The 20,678-nt window shown below is 39.8% G+C and overlaps 1 protein-coding gene across 1 annotated transcript in view; it reads right to left on the reverse strand.

Moving 5' to 3' along the window:
* The window catches only part of CCDC88C (coiled-coil domain containing 88C), a 96,689-nt gene that overhangs the window by 22,521 nt on the left and 53,490 nt on the right, over window positions 1–20,678 (reverse strand). Inside the window, 8 exon segments of the mRNA XM_036384050.2 lie at window positions 370–558; window positions 1,167–1,308; window positions 2,183–2,310; window positions 4,341–5,411; window positions 6,840–6,977; window positions 10,018–10,199; window positions 12,877–13,021; window positions 15,409–15,555. Of these exon segments, the coding sequence (XP_036239943.2) occupies window positions 370–558; window positions 1,167–1,308; window positions 2,183–2,310; window positions 4,341–5,411; window positions 6,840–6,977; window positions 10,018–10,199; window positions 12,877–13,021; window positions 15,409–15,555 (2,142 nt within the window).

Here is a 20,678-nt window from a genome sequence, read left to right on the forward strand (position 1 = left end):
ATTGAAGGGGTGACAGGAAGAAAAGAAACAGCTGTCCCAATTATCTGGAGTCTGATCACAGATGAGAACCAATTAGTGATGATCATTCTGCAACAAAGGCATAAAAAAAACCTCTTTGCAGCATTAAACGAAGGTAGGACAGATGTTAACACACAGGATCAATCCCTGCAAAGATGGGACAAGATGGACACAAGACACATGAAGCACTTAAGTCCCACACAGTCCTAAGAGACACCCAAGGAATCTGGTAGACTTGGGTGCCCCAGAAAACCTATCAGATTCCTTTAAGCTCAAAAATCCAGTTTCCACCAACCCACTCAAGAGCACAAGAGAAGTCTATAAGCTAAGAGGAAACAGAAGAAGGCTTACATTCCTTTCCAGTTCAATGGCCCTGTCCTTCAGTTTCAGCAGCTCTGTGGTGGCCTCTTGGTGCCCTGCTTCCAATTTCTCATTCATTTGCTGGTTGGCAATGAGCTTCTCTGCTGAATTCCTCAGTGACTTCTGAGCATACTGCCCGTCCTGCTGAGTCTGCTTGAGTGCATCAAAGTCCTTCTTCACCTACACAATCAACAAGCAACAATCCTTCAACACTGAAGGAACTGGAATAATGCATTAATAATGATGGGATATGTCACTCCTCTCTTGCACTGACTTTCAGAGACTCAACAACCATTACCCCACTTCACAGACAGGGAAGCTGAGACACAGACAGGTGGAAGAATCCACATCTCTTGCCCTCATGTCAGGTGCCTTTAGACTCAAGCTCACAGTCACCTAACAAACAGGCTATTCTTCGGGGAGATGTTTCAACTGCAGTCTTCCTCAGCCCATGTTTCCACTAAACAAGGCAGAAAAACACAGCTATGCTAATGAAAAAAAAACATGGGAAAACAGATCTACAAAGAGCAGTTATCCAAGAAAACCCCTCCTGATGTGCTCCTAACCCAAAATTTTTTTAATGAATTTTGTGTCATTACAAAGGGACAAAAAAAGGCAGTCTAGTGAAAAAAAGGTTCTTAGAAAGGATGTGTATAGGGAGGGGCAACAAGAAGAATAAACCTGCTCTTCAATTAAAAAAAAAAATCTAACCTCAAACCAAAAAATCCCCAAACATGTGAATGTGCAGAACTGCAATGTGAAAAATTAAAATTCACTTAAGGTCTTACCATATTTAGATCATTCTGTAACTGCTGGTTCAAGTTCAGAAAGTCTTTCACTTGAGCTTCCAGCATTGCAATCTTCTCCTCTTTCACAGCTAGAGTTGATTTTAGTGCTGATTCAGTCTTGCTTTCCAGAACCTTGTATTTTCTGAAAAATATGGTAATAGCTTTCTGATGTCTGCCACTAGGATATGAGCCACCATCTAAACAGCAGACTTCACCTTCACCTGTTCCCAATCTCACTACATCTTAAATTATACATGCCTGCTTCTTCAGGAAAATTATTTCCTCTACTGCTGCAGATTACTACTGATAATATTATAACTAGGGAATTCACTTGTGGAAAATCCAGTCAATTTTAACAGAGATTAATTCCAGCATGGTTCTACAGAAATATCAAAGAGTTACAAAACTTGAAAGAAAATAAGTTTCTCTCTTTTCCCCATAATTACGCTACAGAAAACTCTTCATATGGCTCTTTTGTAGATTCTTAACAAGGAGGAAGATCCAAAGTTTAAAGATTCCTACAAGATGGGTAGGTTTCTCTAAGTAGGTCTTACCAAGAAACCAATATACACACAGGTTGTTGGGATTGTCTGTTCATTACTATAGGACTCACAAAGGAAATCCTTGCCATCAGATATTTCTTAGGCAACATCTATGTTTATATAAACAGGTATCTAGACCATCAATTACATGAAGTAATGACAGACACTGTTTAACAGACATTCTACATGAAGAGAAATACACACTGAAATAGCTACTCAGCTACTCTGCTGGGGAGTACAGAGGAACTGCAGTAACACTGCTAGCTTGGGGACAAAGTGGCATTTCTTCCTTCCACCCAAGAAAATGTTTTGCAAAACTTACAGTATCCTGCCAAGCTTGCCTCATAAAAATGTGGTTTATGTCCAAAACTGTTAAGGGTAATGGCAAGGAGGCAGATGAGAACCAAAAAGAAAGACAAAGGGCTTCAGTTAGGCTGAGTCAAAAGAAGGACTGGAAGAGCTCTGTTTCCTTACGTGTCATCATTGCCATTATCATCCTCCAGCAGCAGCTCTTTGTTCAATCCCATCTTCTCCAGTTCCTGGCTCAGTTTGTCCAGCTCACTAGACAACTTTTGACTCTTCAGCTTCTCCAGGACCAAATCCTGAAACAGCATTAACACAATTACTTGCTATGCAAAGGGTGGTGATAATTATCCAGCACTATACATGTTTTTAAGTGTACTGAAAAATTCATTGGATAAAATCCTAGTTTCAAGTAGGTCAGTTAAAATTCTTCCTCAGTGACAGCTGAGTGCAGAATTAAACTGATTGGTTTTATTTATAGGTCACTTGAAATAAATCTGCAGAATGCTTCTTTTGGCCTTTGTTTCACTCACTGCACTGAACTACTTCTGCCAACACTGGCTTTGTGCCTGCCTGCTGAAGGAGGGGATGTACAGGCCAGGAGACACCACCCCATCTCTGTGCCACACAAGGATTGTGCAGGGCAGGGGACACCAGCAGGGGGAGTTTCCATCTCTCAGCTAGGACAAAAAGCCCTGCCAGCACCGGTGCACACTCAGGAGCAACAGGACTTCGGTATGGGAGTCTCCTGAGGTACTGTAGCTATGTTATTACCAAGGGTCGTGGTAACAGGGTCAGCAGTGAATAATGCACTGAGTTTCTCACATATGGTAAATGCTTTGCTGTTGTGCCAGTAAAGTGGTCTGTGTGGAAATGGCCTGGGTAGATGTAGTGCCACCAGCACTTCTAAAAAGGACAGATTATTTTTGGTGCATAGCTAGATGTGAAGATCCCTACCACTCAAAATTCTCTGAAATACAAATGCACCATAGAGATCTACATTGCTTGTGTTTCTGCTAAAAGTTTTCTTAAACAACACATGAAGAAAGAACAAAAAAGCTACTGAAGAACTTTAAATTAAAAAAAATTATCCTGAATGTCTAACAGAATCAAGAATAAAATTTTATAAAAATACTTTGTCAAACTGTAGGTATTCAATAGTCCTCTGACATCACAAATTTAGCCATGAATTCATTCACACGGCAAGGTAAAAAATATGGTTAAGGTCAGTGCCAGTCCAGTGATCTGTAAAGAGGTCCCTTTAACATCCATCCTTCTGCAGGATCTATAGAAAATAACTAAAGAAAAGAAGATGGGCTATTATATGGGTGTGCACCACTGGAAATCTGCAAAATCTGAGAATGGAAAGATTATAGAGGAGCCTTCTCAGAAATTATATTGTTTTAATAATTTTTAAGGAAAGTTGGATAGAAACATAACTGGGGACTGTGTCAAGTGTTTCTGACAGACTTTTTTTCTCCTCCTCAAAATTACATTAATGCTTCAAAATTGAAATAAAACTAAACCTTGAAGTAAGCAATTGCTTACTATATTAATCTTGCTAAACTTATCTATTTCACTGAGCTACAGCAGCACAACCCTTTTTCATTTTAATAGTCCTTCACAGGAAACCTGGTGCTGGCAGGACAACAGCAGCCAGGACAGGCAATGAGAGCAAGCTGCAATAATCTGAATCTGCTCATAGGCCACTTGTAAGAGTGCCAGGCTCTAGCACACACATCCTCAGATTGCCCATGTCCTAATGCCTGGCACAGGGAGAGATCGCTGCTGCTTAGGCACGCTCTCATCCAGCAGGGAAACATTTGGGGAAAGATGCTGTAAGGTAGCTGTAAAGCAAAATCTTGGTGCAGCTGGTTTAGGTTGCTCATTTGGGATGGTTTTGTCTCAGAAGAGGGAAGAGGGATGTCTCTGTGTCCTCAACAAGTGCTAGACATTTCTAGGCCTGAGAGTCAATCTCCCCCACTGGAGCTCTCAAGTTAGCAAAAAATTTTGTAGCCACGGTTAGAGGAAAGTATCAAAGTCTTTGGTTAACAGGCACCACATAAGAGCTGTTGTAAAATTTTATTCCGCATGAAAAAAGATGTAATTTAGAGACTGTATTGTGGACACAAAGTGGACACTGCACAACTGCACCAAGTGCAGTTCTTGGCCTGTTCCACTTTCCAAGGCAACACTTTCAAATGACTGTGAAGGCTGTGTTAAGGCTGTGAAGATCTCCTGTGGGACAGAGATATATCCCTTTAGTAGTTCACTGAGCTGAAAAAACAAAAAACAGCAGCATAGAACCCAGTAGAATTAACTTGCTTACCTCTCTCAGTGTAGCTAGTGTTCTCTTATCAATTGTAACTTGCTTTAGGAGGTCTTTATTGTCCTTTTCAAACTCTTTCAGTTTACAAGATGACTCTCTGAATCGAGCAATTTCCTTTTCTAGTGTCTTGTTTTCCTTCTCAGCGACTGCTAGCTTTACTGTACTGTCATCCAAAATAGCATCTTTCAGCTCCACTTGCTGCCAAAGCCGTTTGGTTTCTTTCTCTAGCATTTTTTTGTCTTTTTCTAGCTGAGACATTCCTTGTTCTAGGGCTTTATTTTCCTTTTCTAAGCTCTCTAGCCGTTTGGCAGAAACCTTTAGCTCTTCAAGGTTCCTCTGGAGGACCTGATTTTCACTCTCCATTCCTTGAATTTCTTTTTCTAATTCCTGGATCTTTTTACTGCTGTTCTCCACAATTTGCTGAAGTCTCTGGTTTTCAGAACTGATACTCTGATAGCTTAGCTCCAGCCTCTCTGATTTCTTGTTCATTGCTTTTAACATTTCCACATTCTTTCTTAAGTCCTCTTTCTCCCTCTCCAAATCTTTATTTTCTGCTTCTATTTGTGCCATTTTTGTGCTAGTAAATCTCATGGTCTCTACCACTCTTCTAAGCTCCAGATTTTCTTCATCCAATTGCTTGTTGTCCCTTTCCAGGTCACTAAGACGGATGGAAATATTTTGTAATGTGTCCAAGGATTTTCTTAATTTCCTATTTTCCACTTCCAGATCACCATTCTCTTGCTCAAGAACTTCCACTTTTTCTGTCACTATTTTCATCACTGCTGCCTTTTTTGTGAGCTGTTCATTTTCCCTCTCCAGCCGGTGGAGCTCTTTTTCCATTTCTTCCACTCTTTCCACTTTTTCTCTAACCTGGTCAAAATCTTTTTGCAATTGTTTCTTCTCAAATTCCAGCTTGCTCAGTTTGCTACTTGTCTCAGTTACCGTTTCATGAAGGATTTTGTTCTCTTTTTCAATATCTTTCACTCTTGCCTCGCTGCTCACTTGTGATCTTTGTCTCAGGGATAGGACAACTTGATTAAGGTGATCATTTTCTTGTTTAAGGTCCTTTATCTACATAAACATTTGTGCAAATGTTACTTATCTACTTACAAGTGTGGTACAAATTAGTCCTAAAGCAGAGAGATGACTGTTAACAAATCATATCATATCAAAATCAATTTAATCCAAGACAAATTTCTCAGCAAATTATTGACTTGGTAACCAAGAACCCAAACTCTTAAAAAATTTATTTTAATAAATTAAAAACTGTGCTACATTCCTGCTACCATCCAAGAAGGCAGGGGCAGAAGGAGAAAGCAGACAGAGGACCTTCAGAGAACACCTTGGAGAAGATGCTTTGTTACAAATCATTATTAATAGAGGGTATCTTTCAATCTAGGTTTCTCTTCATCTTGGGGACCTGAAGACTGAAATTATCTCTGGTAAGGTGCCAGGAACCTCACAATACTTGAAAATGTAGAGCAGTTACAGATGTCATTAAAGACACACTTCCTGTAAGGACAGTACACTTACCCCACTGGTCAAATTTCAGCTGATGCAATTGTAATTTAGACTGCAATTTGCATTTGATTTTTATACTAGACAACATCCACACAAATCAGGCCTAGACCTGAAAAAAACCACAAACTACTCTTTTTTAACAACTGGGAATATTTCCGGTTTCACTTCCTGCCCTACTTTCAAACCATCTATTAATTCCTGCCACAAAGAGTCTGTATTTGTTCTAAATAAAATATAAGACTTTGTTGTAAAGTGCATTTTCCTAGGGAGAAGTCTGGGTAAAAATTCTTCAAGCTGAAATGAACTACACAAATTAGACATTTTGCTATTTAATTTTCACCTCACAAAAACTTAAGAGTAGATTTTAATACAGATTGAGAATATTCAGACCAGTCTCTAATGATCTGTGTCTGTATTTTTTTAATTTGTCAAATCAGTGCAGATGATACTTGCACAAACCTGTAATAGGAGAGTTTTCAAGCATTGCACATGAACTGCAGCACAGTGGTTAAAGCTGAAGGGCAACTAAAACGTCAGTCCAGAAAATATAAATACTTTCTCAGCATCTCTTTTAAATAGAGCAAAAAGGCTGAGTGGCTAAATAACCTCAACCAAACCAATCATGCCATACAGGTGGTAGAAGATCAACCTTCAGCAACAAAATGGGGATTTATCTGCACATCCTGAAACCAGTTGGTATTCCATTTAGTAAGATCCAAGGGCTTTTTTCACTCAAGGGGCAATGTCTGTTCATATAATAGCCTAAAGATCCCCTTATGGTAACAAGAGCAGGAATCAGCAAAACATGCTGGGCTTTTCACTTGCAGAAGATTTTAACCTAGATTTGAACAAGTTCAACCTGCACTTAATAGCTCTCAATTTGCCTTATCTCCCTGAGAGAACCATATGCTGTAAATGGCATCACTGAATTACCATTACTGAGCACATGTTGTTATATTACATTTGAGAAATTCGCACCTGTCTGTCTTTGTCAGCTTTTAGAGTCTCCATGACAACTTGCAGCTGCTCTTTATCTTTTATCAGCTCTTCACTCAAGGTTTCCAAATCTTGATTGCTTTGCTTCTCTTTTTCAATTTGATTTTGCAACTTCTCAATCTGTGTGAAGAGAACACACCAAAACACATCAACCACAGCTGGACACAAGGACTGTCTGCATTTTAAGTCATTTTGAAGACCTGAGAGAAATGAGATGGGGACTATGGCTAAAAGATTAAATCCCTCTCTCCTGCAGTTACCAGTCTCAGAGGAGAAAATGGACTGTCTTGTTTTTCTCACAGTGCTAAGAATCTTCTTCATGCCTTTAAAGATCAGAGCATATAAGGCACAGCAGTAAGAAATGTTTAGTTCACCTGCCCGCTGAATGCCCCATTGTGCCCCTGTCAACAGGAATTAAGTTTCTGGTGCTCCCCTTCCTGAGGAACTTGCCTCCTCCTAGCCTCTCCATCACTGATGGTCTTACTGTACCAGTTAATGCAGGCAGTTATTAAGACACTTCAGTGAGCAACAGCACTAAAAGACCAAAACTCCAACCTAAAACAGGAAGAGAGGAAAAACACTAAAGCACTGGGGTGACCAAGTTCATGCTCCCACTCCCTGTGTTCTGTTCTGTGTTCTCTCTTCCCCAGCAGGTGAAAATACTCCATTTGAAAGATTTGTGAATAAGGCTCCAGTCCTACAACAAATAAAGTTTTCTTATTATTCATTTTGAAAGCTGTACTTGTAATGCATGAGAAGCAGAAAAGCAGTAGCTCTTCAGTACTTAGAACCAAGAGGTTCTGGGAACTGTACTCCCCAAGCCAGGAAATAATTCCTTTTTAAACTTGCAAAGTACTGTGAGCACCTACAGCTCTGCACAAGTATCAGCTCATTTTTGTTTTGGTATTATCAACTCTGCCAACAGTGAAAATGTCAATGAAAGGGGTATTAAACCTAATTCTTCCAAGTGGGAAATAGCTGGAGGCTGGGCTCTGCCTATGTCAACATGCCCCTCATTACAGGAAGTGTTTAAACAAGCAGGGGCTGCCCAGATTGGAGATAAGGAGGGCTCAGCAGCCAGAAATGTAACCATGTGGAGGTTCACTGGTCTGAAAGGAGCTGTTCACAGAAAGCAGCAACAAACTCAGTAGCTCAGCAATAGCTGATCTGCATCTGCACTTCCCAGAAAACTGGAGGCAAGTAAGACATTACTATTTACAGCTCTTTTCAGTAAGTCAGAAAGGCAGAGACAAAAGACAGGTACTTTGACTGCTACTACTTGAGTGTGCCCGAAAGGAGGGTTTTCTACTACCAGCTCCTCTGAAAACCTTGTAAAAAAGGAAAAAAAAAATGTACATAACTACTTTTTATAGCATCTCCTCTGGTGCTACTTGAATAATCTTGCTTCAGTTACATGATCCCACCAACCACTAGATCAGCAGATAAACAAGCATAATCAAACAACAATTTTTGAAAGTCTCAGACAATGGATGAAATCTCAGCTCAGTTAAACAACTTTAGGGAGACAGGATTTTACTATGGATATCTCAGGAAATTTACCAAAAGAACCCCAAAGACATAAAACATTTGAGAAAAATTCTTCTTCATCTCTTGCCCTCTGACTTACACATACTTGACTTTAACACTCCTCCAGAGCACTTGCACTCTCCCCTGCCCACTGTAGCAAACATTTTGCAACAAATCTGAGACTTGGCCTATTATTTCCCCTGGCACACCTCACTGTATTCTAATTGAAGGGAATCACAACTGTTGGCACCAATACAGTGCCATAACAGGAGGTGCCACAGGAATTTGCCCGGGACAAAGCCAGAGGCTGATCACAGTTGTTCAAGTGACTTAAATTGCAGTACACCACAGGTATCTGCTGAGTGCTTTCTATGCCTCCATCTCCAGTTTTAGGCATGTAAATTAGAGCTGGATTGAATTACTTATACAGAACAGGTCATAAATAGAAGTGTGGAAGGAAAATTAGAGTAAACAGAATCTTTGCAGTATTCCTTTTTCACAAAAGAAAGAAAAAAAAAAGCAGAACTGATCTCAGCTTAGAAAATGAATCTCTGCAGAAGATGGAATGATCCAGTGCTGGATACTGCCTTCCCTAGCAGAGAAATGGGCTTGTTACAATCTAGGAATCCACAAGCAGTATTTCTTATGTAGGTGCTTCCCTCCCTTGTTCTTTAAAGGATTCAGCTAGCTCACAGGCAAACCAAACAGAACTGAAATCATTGCATCAATGTCTCACACACACAGGTTACAGAAGTAATGGAAAAAGGAGAAATGAGCCTTATATTGTGGATAATTTATGAATGGTAGGAATGTGGAAAAATCCAACATGAAAATGTTTTATACTGTAGAGTAGGAAGCATCCTTTTTTTCCCAGCAGCATTTGGCTCAATTCATCAGACCTGAGGAATCAAGTAACTAGTCAGACAAAAATAAGGCTGGTAGTTGGAGGTGAACTGGAGCAGTGTATTTCACAAGGACAAGGACTGAAGCGGCATTTGAGCTAAAGGTAATCAAAGTTAATAACAGAGTGCAACACATGTACATGTAAGTAAAATTAAAAAATGATGACCTAGATGATTGTTACAAAGATGGAAAGAGCTGAGGTCTTTACAGACAGAGAGAAACACTAAAGAATTTGTAACAGCTAAGAGGACAAGAAAAACCGGCCCAGGACTCTGGACAGCAAGAAAGACATTTAAAATATACTAACCTGAATTCATCTGTGTAATTGATTTGATTTACATGTAAAAATTATTTAACTTTCAAAAAACAAAAATAGTTCAATGTGACCATGGCTTCCTTTCTGTGAGACAACAGAGAGGGACACAATCAACAGTACAATCTGACAGGGGCAAACAGGCACTAAAAACCAGCTTTTATTTAACAGGAACAGTCACTTTTTCTTACTATGACGCACATAAGCAGGCAGTGAAGTAGAAGGCATTAAATAAAATTATTAGAATTTAATTGCATTAGAATGCAATTAAATAGACAGGACCAAAATCATGGTCAGTCTTATGGGGATCATGAGTGAACTCCCTGAAAACTCTCATCATTCAGGAATGCTGCACAGCCCTTTGTGCACTGTGTTTAAAAAATCTGAGAGCTCCATTTGCTCCTGTGAGCAAATTACCTTTTTGCTAAGCTGCTGATTTTCCTTTTCCAGTTCCACAAACTTTAGGCTGCTCTCTCTGGAGGTCAAGGAGGCATCTCTCAGCTCTTGGATTGTGTTCTGCAAGCTCTGATTATCCTTCTCCAGCTTCAGTATTCGACTCGAAGCACATTCATTCAACTCAAACACAAAGGACTTTCTGGCTGTTGAAACATGAGAAGCAGAGGGTGGCACTAATCAATTCACCAATGTCTCCTTCTGAGGTGCACAAGATCCACTTGGATGAAGATTATTGCTGTCAGTCTTACAATTTCAGCTTGACTGCTAAGTAAATACTTGGTTAAAAACAGAACTCATTATCACAGACAACCATTAACACCTTCAATAAATAGAGTACTATCTGAACAGCCAGCCATTTAAAAAGTTGCTTACTTTCTTAATTCATCTTAAATTTGCTTTAGTCATGTAGGGAGCATGTCTAATATTAGTAACAAAATATACTGTGATACTATCTCATACTTTCATCATAGAAATAAATTGAGGCAGAAAGTAAACCCCTGCTAAGTTCTTGCTAAAATAGCAAGGTGGTGCACTTAAGAGCTAGTGAAAACTCAGGTATTCAGTCACATTCAGTTATAGAAAAGATTCTTACAAAAGAGAATTCCAGTGCTTATCTTTATAGCTTCTTCATCAAGAGTATGCTGAAGCACAGAGAATAATTTACTACTAGGTATCCAGGCACGGGACACCCATCATAATGCTGATCTGAGAAGTGTCTGAAGTTGAAATCTCAGAACTAAATTTATTCAAGTCTTAAAACAGAGTTGTTGTTTTACTCAATGCTTGTAGATCAAAAGTCTCACTACCTCTCAGCCTCAAATCCGTCACCTGAGCCTCACTGCTCTCTTAATTTCTCTGCCCAGCATTGCAATAATTACAAGAGCAACCTTCTTGTACACATGAAATAATTGCTACCCATCACCTCAAAATCACATTTCACATGAAATTGACTTTAACACTGTCTTTAAACCTAAGAAAATTAGTAACTCCTTCTAAATAAGCACTACAGCATACTGAGTACTTTAAGCTGGCAACTTTCTGAGATTGGTAAAATTCTGTTTGTCTCTTTTGCAGAGCATCACCTGGAAAGCTTTGGTCAAGTGAAGACTCAAATACTTAACATTTACTAACTAAATACTCCAGTTGAGTTCTGTTCTGAAGTGAAGTCCACCTAAATTACTTTTTCTCATGCTTATTTTTTAAATTATTTTTAATAAAAAAGACCAAACTAGCTGGTAAAATCTTCTATCTGCCACCTTTGCAGACTCTACTTGATAGCCAGGAATGGGAGATTTTCCAGAAGAGTTTTGCAGTCTGACTCTATTTGTACAAAAAAGCTGCATTCAGAACAGCAACATGGATTGAAATAAAACTTCTTACAGAGAATTATTGTAAAGTCAGAACAGCACTTCCATTAAATCAAAGTCCAAAGTTATGTGTTCTTTAAAAAAAAAAAAAATCCACTTCCTTCACCATTTTATTTTCCTACTGAATACAAATTTATGGATGCTCTCATTTCCTCATTCTTTTTCTTTGGTTAATCAGAGAGCTTCTGAAGCTCCAGTGCTAAAATGCTACACATCAGTGCAGGGCTAAATCACTCAAGCAAATTTTTAAAGTTATGTTTGATAGAAATTAGTTAATAAGAGGTAACTAGCATTCCTCCTTCGATTACATCAACAGTGAAAGCAAATCAGGAAGGGAAGAAAACTTGGTATTTTAAACGGGCCATAAAATTTAGATATTTTTATATTTTCCTGAAATACTCTTGATGAAAATTTTTAAGTTTGGAGAGGACTGTGTTTTTCCCCCCACTAACACAATGAGCAATGTTGTTGATTACACAGAAGGAATAACAGAGTGACATTCATTTCTCATGCTAACATAACCTGCTTTGCAAGATTATTATTTAGAAGTAACAATTAACTAGTCATTAATCTTAGTGAAGAGAACTCAGATCCTAGACAGCAAGAAGATTTCACAATTGCTGTAAGCCACACACGCAGCTGTTTTACAAAACAAAGCTATTCTAGATAGTTTCACTGAAAACTTAACATCTGCTCACTCTAATTTATTCCTTTGTTTTCAAGTTCAACTGTTCCTGGCTCACAAAGCCAAATATGCAAATCTTAGCAAAATAAGGTGAATACTCAATACTCAAAGCTGCATGTTGAATTAGAAGAAATAGCTTATATTTCCCAAGTTCCACTTAGAATTGTTATTTAGGCTGCTGTAATAGACAGAAGAAATGCTAAACACAGGAACCAATGCTAAAACCTGTCCAGTGAAGAAAGAATAAGCTGTTTGTGATAGCTACGGAAATCAAATCAACCACTCCAAAAAAAAAAATCAGCCAGTTATTTTAACTGCACACATTTTTCAGTATCTTGTAAAAATAAATGACTTCAGCATACATTACTTCCTGGGACTTAAAAGACCACATAACTGTCTGTATTAACTGTACTAAAGAATACTAAAGATCACAGACTCCACCCAACCATTCAGTTAGAAATATTCAATGTGACATTTCTGCTGTGTCGTTTGCAAAGCTTTCTTTATTTTTTAATTTTTATTTAAGTGTAATACTTAAAAGTCATTCTCTCAGTGATGAACATAACAAAAGGAAAACATTTTGATGCTTTCAAAAGAGAGTGAAAGGAAGAGGAATACATTTTAGAAGTTCAAAAAAAGGAAGGTCAAAGTCAAGTATCTGAATGAGAGAAGCTTTCCAATCTTGGATTCAACTTCTGTTACCAGTGAACCAATCTGTTTATTCTGAAACAGATCACAAACACCACAGCTACCACAGGTGGTACTCACTATCTGCAAGATCAGTGCTTTTAGACAGCTGTTCTAGTTCCCAGCCTAGGTGTGCAGACTCGTTCATGCTCTGTTTCTGTGCAATCTCCAAGACCATGTTCTCCTCCAGCAGCTCCTCAATTCTCTTCTTGTCTGTGTCCCGGTCCTGTGCAAGACACACGTGAATGAAAGTGTGATCTCTAACACTGCAGGCTGAGCTGCTGCAAGCACAGTGTATGCTGAGGGTACAAGAATCTCCTTAAACACTGGGGTTTTATAATGAAATACATCTTCAGCACTACATGTCTGCAGTGGGCTACCTGTATGAGCCACAGAAAGCAAAGCCCAACTGGCCCCGTTTAGCACCAGCTCTGGTCCATGATACACTTGGAGAGAGGGGAATGGCAGTGAGAACTCACTGGGTGATGACAGGGCCACTGCAAGCCAGATTTAGTATGGCAGACCGGATTCAAGATGTCTCCAGAGCTAAGCTCTTCAAAAACATGCATCATCATGCTCTGACACACTGGAAGTTCTTCAGATAGAACCTTGAATTCTGCAGAGCTTCAACTCATCACATCAAACTTGGACACAGTCATATAGATAAGCAAGTAACACCTGCCTCATAATTTGAATCCTAACTCCTGAAAACAGACCTGGAGAATGAATCTACTGCTGCTTCTTGTGACTATTTGGGCCATTTGCTTTTGTGGGAACTGCAATGCTGCCTCAGTGGTTCTCAGCTTTTCAGAAACCAAAACTCAAAATTTTATCAAGTCACCAGAAAAGTATGCAAAATCTCCAGCAACTTTGGAGAAGCTGAGCATTACATGATCTTTATAATATCCTGAATCATAGAATCATAAAATGGTTTGGGATGGAAGGGACACTAAAGGTTGTGCAGCTCTTACCAAGGGAAGGGACACTTCCCACTAGACCAGGTTGCTCAAAGCCCCATCCAACCTGGCCTTTAACACTTCTAGGGATGTAGCACCCACAACTTCTCTGGGAAACCTCCTTCAGTGCCTCAACACCCTCACAGTAAAGAATTTCTTCTTCCTATTATCTAATCTAAACCTACTCTCTCTTAGTTTGAAGCCATTCTCTCTTGTCCTATCACCACATGCCCCTGTAAAATGTCTTCCACCATCCTGCTTTTAGGCTCCCTCCAGGTACTGCAAGGCAGCAATTAGGTCACCCTGGAGCCCCCTCTTCTCCAGGCTGCAAAATCCCAATTCTCTCTGCCTTTCCTCACAGGACAGGTGCCCCATCCCTCTGATCATCTTGGAGACCCTCCTCTGGACTTGTTCCAATAGGTCCACGTCCTTCCTGTGCTGGGACCCCAGAGCTGGATGCAGCACTCCAGGTGGGGTCTCAGCAGAGCAGAATGGAGGGGTAGAATCCCCTCCCTCACCCTGCTGATCATGCTGCTTTGGATGCAGCCCAGGACACATTTGGTTCTTTGGGCTGTGAGTGCCCATGGTTGGGTCATGACCAACCTCTCACCCAGCAGCACCCCCAAGTCCTTATCAGCAGAGCTGCTCTGATCTGTTCATCCCCACCCTGTGTTGATACCGGGGGTTGCCTGACCCAGGTGCTGCACCTTGAACTAGATCTTGTTCAACCAACCACATGAGATCCCCATGGGCCCACTGCTTGAGCTTGTCCAGGTCCCTCTGGGTGGCCATCCCATCCTTCAGATGTGTCAACCACACCACTCTGCTTGGTGTCACCTGCAAATCCACTGACAGTGCACTTGACCGCTTTGACAATGTCATAAATGACAGAGATATTAGGTAACACTGGTCCCAGTATGGATCCCTGAGGGACACCCCTTGTCACTGATGTACATCAAGATTTAGTCATCCCATACAGCATCCTCCACATTTTTATTTCCAACAGAACCAGTTGAAAATCCTCTATAGATAAACTCCAAGAATTCAAATCATGATGGGATAAGAGAGGACTGTTAAGTAAAATACAAGAGATAAAAGAGTACTTATTATTTCTAGTGGGTTTATGAAGTCCAATGTTGCTTTTTGTTTGTAGGCAATAGTCTCCCACTTAATACCTTTCCTTATTTATGAAGCAATAAAACGTATCTCTGATTTACACATAAAGCAATTCTAGAATTTTGTGTCTTTTACAGTGGTAATGGATCCTTAAAGACTCTGCAATGGCTGGGGATTTTGTTTCAAACAAGAAAGACTATTAACTACAGTAGATATAATTTCCTAATCTAAGAAACTTCTACTTAAACAGATTTTAATATCTCCATTAGCAAAATGTGTGAAAGCAGACCTTACTATAAAATTGTGATATACCTTCTGCATAAAAAACCTTCAGTCTCATACAATGTAGCATTGGCAATAACTACACTGTTAACATTGCACTATTTCAAGAATTCATGTGCAGAAAGTTCAATCTAAAAACCTCTTCAAAAGCACTATTGATTTATTTGCCTGCATCTACCAGTTTCTGTGACTTGATTTTGTAATGTAAAGATAAAAATGGAAGTTTAAAAAATTAGCATAATGAAAAGAAAGTGCATACCAGCTCTACATCATGAAGTTTGGATTTCAACTGCAGATTTTCCTTCTCTAATTCATGCAACTTATCACCACGAGCTCTTGCCATGGTTAGCTGTTCTTCTAGCATGGCTTTTGTTTCAATTAATACAATGTTGTCTTCTCTTAATTCCTAGGGATAAAAAGTAACATTATTAATTTCTTACTGACTTTTCATGGACCAAGTGATTTTAATGAAGTGACATTGCAAAAAAACAAGAAGGAAATCTGACATGTTTGTTTCGTAGAGAGACTTTTACTTAATATTTTAATGAGAGATGATAGTATTTTTTATTACCTTTGAGTCACTATACAAGTAAATCTAATATTTCTTAGAGTTTTTTCCTGAATTTTACAAGCTTGACAGTTTCTTTGCTTTATATGAGGCTAGATCAAAAGGTGCACAGAAAAGAGCAACTGTTCAATTCCACTGTTATAATTCCTTTGCCAATTCATCATAGTTCCTTGTTTTCCCAGCTTCAAAACAGATTATTTACTTTCAAGGGATGGGGTACAGTATCCATCAATACATTCAAGATCCACATTCCTGTTTCAGTACACTCATGTGCAAATGTCTGTTAAATAAAGTTTATCTCTCTCTCTCATGAACAGAATTTAATTCACTTGAACAGCAGAAGTTGTTTTATACTTAACACTTTATCACTTAACACTCCCTGCCACTTCCCCACTAAACACATGAGCATGAGCTGCACAAGCCATGTCACTTACTCATTAGAGCTTCTGGATCTGGTTTTACTGAGCAGAAGTTTAATTTATTCTTTTGTTGTAGCCACAGCATTAGAAACAGGTGAATTATACTGCACTGCAACTGCTCCTTGCAAACAGCAAATCAAATGAAACTCTGCTCATTCAAGTATCTTATTCTGGAAACATGAAATATCCAAAGCACCAAATCTGGCCATGAAACGTTGGTCATGTTTTAAACACATTTATCAAAAATGTCTCATTTTAAGCTATAATACCTCACTGCTAGCTTTATCTGATCCTCAGATAAGTCTTGAATCCAAGATGTATGTTCTATGGCAGGAATTCATCAGCATTTCAAGATTAAATGGATATAGTAAGGAATTTTCCCCAGATGAGTTACAACTGGGCAAGAAGCAGACTGAATCTCTACAGAAACTTCATCATTCTCTCCCCATCCACTCTGCTGTTCCAATGAAATATACAAAACCAGAAAATGTGCAAACAGGACAAACTGCTAGACAAGTTTATTCCTGGATAACTGACTTCAAATGTGATGTCTCTGCTGACACAGTGTTCATGTCTGGTCTCTCAGACCACAAACATCCAAACCAAGTAGATTCCTGAAAGATCACGAGGCATGAGCAAATCACTTTCACAACTTAATCAGTTACTATCTTCTCATTTTTGGGGTGTAATCAGCCTTAAGAAGCCTTATATAAGCTCTTTTATTTAAAAAGCAAACAGAAAAGAAGGAAAAAAAGACAGATGTAAAGAATGAGTTAAGAGTGTCTGATGACAGCCACTCCCCCTGCCTTTTGGTACCACAGGGGGCCATCATTTAAAGACCTTTCATAATCATAGTTGTTTGTTGCAGCTTGACTGTATATGGCATAATATGGAAAGTCTACCTTATGCAGTACCATACTGCCCTTGATCTCTCAGTGGTCAGCTACCAACTTGCAAATCATGAGAGAAAAAATTTCCCTACTATAGTAGCATTAAAAGGACAAGTATGTCAGTGTTTGTGAAGAGGTTCATCTTCAATTAAAATGTCTGAGTATGCTAGTAACTAAAATAACAATACTGAAACACTAAGGTTACAGAACCTGCATTTTGGGCCAAGTCTGATCTAACAGGGTCACTTCAGGGTGGGCAAACTTAAAAGGTTGACACTGAACAGATGACAGACCAGAAGAAGTACATGGCACAAAAACTGCTGGGTGTTATGGAAGCTGCCAGAATATCTGTAATGAAACAGCAATGTGCCAAGAGTTTACTTTGCTAGATCACCACACTCAATCTGGACCACAGCCCTAAGAACTGAAGTGGTGTCTGACCTCAAAGACATGACCTCATAACTATCCTTAAAATTGCCTACCAAGCAAGAACTAGTTATTTTAGTGTCTCATCAAGAGCCAAACTATGTGCCAAGTACATACACATATGCAGGCTCTGGTACAAACCACAAACCAGTGGGAGCTGCACTATATGGAAAACTGAAGCACTTTCCATTGAGCACCCAGGATGGGCAGTCATGCCAGTTCAAAGTAGTTCTGATGAAATATTAAATTAATAACCAGGTGGAAATGCCTGCTGTGATGAGGTAGACATTGCTCACTCTCAGATCTGAGGTTGTCTTAATACTGAAAAGTTCATATAATTTAAATAATTAGTCCATGGAAGCTTTCCATGGGAAGAAAAGCTGTCCTAACTAACACATGTCAGCACTAACATCTCCCAGAAGTTGCTGGAATAACACAGCTGACCTAAAAATCTAACTGGCTACAAATCACACTTGTTAGACAGTCAGCAGGTGGTGGTCATGGGGTGGTGCTGCTTCCACTGGAATTGAAGTTCATTTTTAATCAAATTAACAAATTCAAATACAAAAATAACCAAATATATAATTCAAATATAAAAAACAACCAACATTATTTTAAAACTATAAGGTTAATTTAAAATCAGCAACAAAAACATTTGGCTGTGGATTTTTTTTTTTTTTTTTTTGTTGAATACACTGGGTATAACTCAGCTTTTGCACTTTCTAAAATGAATTACATATTGTGGTCTGATGCCCTATCAACTGTAACTTGAAATAGCTTTAACAATGTGCACTGTGCATTCAGATGGTTACAATTAACTCTGAGGATAAGTGGTTGCACAATCAGGATGTGTTACTCACTGGGAAACATTTTCAGAAACTAAAGTAGCAATGAGATTGTTTAAATCTGAAAAAAAAAAGAATTTTCACATGCATCTGGCCCAATTCAAACCCTTGCCTTCAGGCAGTTCAGAAGCTGCTGCTGCTGAGCCATAACAGTTAACATCTTGTGACAATCAAACATTGAACACTTATATGACAACATACAAGACACAAGACATGCTTTTGCCTTTTTTTTTTTAATTGACAAGAGACTTCTCCCATCATCCTGCATAGAAATTTGATTATGATGAGAAGAAGAAAAACTGGGCAAGGCGTACTGCTTGGCCGTAGAAAATAATCTCATCTCATGGAACAACAAAAGGTTCAGTGGAGATGATCCTGGAAGGGAGCTCTGCACTGCAGAGAAGCAACTCCATGGAGGAAACCCAGCACTGAGCTGCTCCTTCACATTCACAGTTGTGACCTCGTTAAGCAACCCCAGCAGGAAGGCTCCAGAGGACATTCATGTTCCTTGAATGATTGTTCAATTAAAATGTCACTCCTGAATAATTTGCCAAGACATAGAGAGAAGGAGAACACCACACAAGCCTTAAATGTGTTACATTGGCATACAGATTTCAACCTTTTGCACTCCTCCTGCAATAGCAGGAAGGAAAAGATTTTTAAGGGCTCATTTAATAGCTTTCTGCATTGATGCACAACATTAAATCCTCTTTTTCTTCTCACCTACCAATCTGGCACTGCTTATTAACAACCCTGTCAAGACCCTATGAGCCCTAAGGTATCACATTACCACAGAAAAGCAGCTGAGGCTGAACACACCTACATTTTCACTGTGTGCTCTGGATGATTTGTTCAGGTCTTAAGGGTTAGAGCTTAGCAAGCCATTGGCAACCAGTAAATGCCATGAAATGAATAATCACTGTACTGTCTAGAGGTAAAAATCTCTACCATGTTATATCCCTGAACAAATCTAAGCAGAGACTATACTGACCCCAGACATTAATTCTTCTTTCAGAGGGGCAGAGGACTTGAGTCAGATTTGACAGAAAACTGAGGCCCCGTGGAAAGCTGGATACTGGCTAGTATGAACAGTCTTTATGCTAGTCTGTGACCATAAAAATACACAACAGGGCCCTGTGGAATCCTCTGAATGCACCAGCCTGTGACCAGTGGAGTTTGCCTGCTGCTCAATGCTGTCAGTCCATGGTTGGATTCAAAATTTGATCAATGATGCCAGAGGGAGTGGTGAGAATGTGAAACTTGATGTCTATTCTAAACCACACAGCACCCTGCACACAGCTGTGCAATCCTGTTGCCTATTAGAAAAGCTCAGCTCCTACAAAAGTGACTTTTGCTAAAGGCCACACTGTGGCTCCAAATTAGACATGTGCTGGATCAATGGGAAACACTCCTGGTCTCACTACTGTATTTGTGCTGGTTTTGGCTGGGGTAGGCCAAATGGCTACTATGGGGCTGTGTTTTACATTTGGCTGAACACAGTGTTAATTGAGATGTTTTTGTCATTGCTGAGTAGAGCTCACACAGAGCAAAGGCCTCTTTTGCTTTCTGTGCTGCCATGATGGCAAGGCAGTTGGGGGTGCATGGGAAACTGGGAGGAGACACAGCCAGGACAGGTGACTCAAACTGACCAAAGGGATATTCCAGACCATATGGCATCATGCATCAGTATATAAAGTGGGAAGAAGGAAGGGGAGGACATTTGGAGTGATTGTGTTTCACTTTCCAAGTCACCATTACATGTGATGGGGCTCTGCTCTCCTGGAGATGGCTGAACACTTGCCTGCCCATCATGGGAAGCAGTGAATTAATTCCTTGGTGTGCTTTTTGCTTTCCCTACCAAACCATCTTTATCTAAACCCATGAGTTCTCCAGCATTTACCCTTCCAAGTCACCCTCTGATCTCACTGGTGGGGAGTGAGTTAGTGGCTGCAAGGGGCTTGGCTGCTGGCTGGCATTAAACCATGACAGTAATGCAGGGAGGTACGTATCCCTGGAGAGCCAGCACTAATCTCTGACATTCTGCAGTTCCACCAAAAACTGACAGGATGGAAGAGAGAGCAAGGAGAGTTAGAAGAAATTTGAAACTAATGTGAAGGTCTCTTAACTGAATGCTATGTTAAGCAAGATTAGCAGTGCAGGACATGAACACAGCAGTCCAGGAAACTGCTGGCTCTGGGACAATCAGGAAAGCTACTCCCTTGATCTCAAATGAGGGGACACAACATCTCCTCTCTGAGCTCCAGGTAAATGATCTGAGCAGCAGGCACAGCTAAGCACCTCCAGTGCACAGCCAGAAGGGGAACACCAGGATGGCTCACTGATAGCCAGTGTGCCAGGGCAGAGCATGACTGATTTGCCAG

The sequence above is a fragment of the Molothrus ater genome, chromosome 6 (genome assembly GCF_012460135.2).
Source record: "Molothrus ater isolate BHLD 08-10-18 breed brown headed cowbird chromosome 6, BPBGC_Mater_1.1, whole genome shotgun sequence".
Classification (NCBI taxonomy): Eukaryota; Metazoa; Chordata; class Aves; order Passeriformes; family Icteridae; genus Molothrus; species Molothrus ater.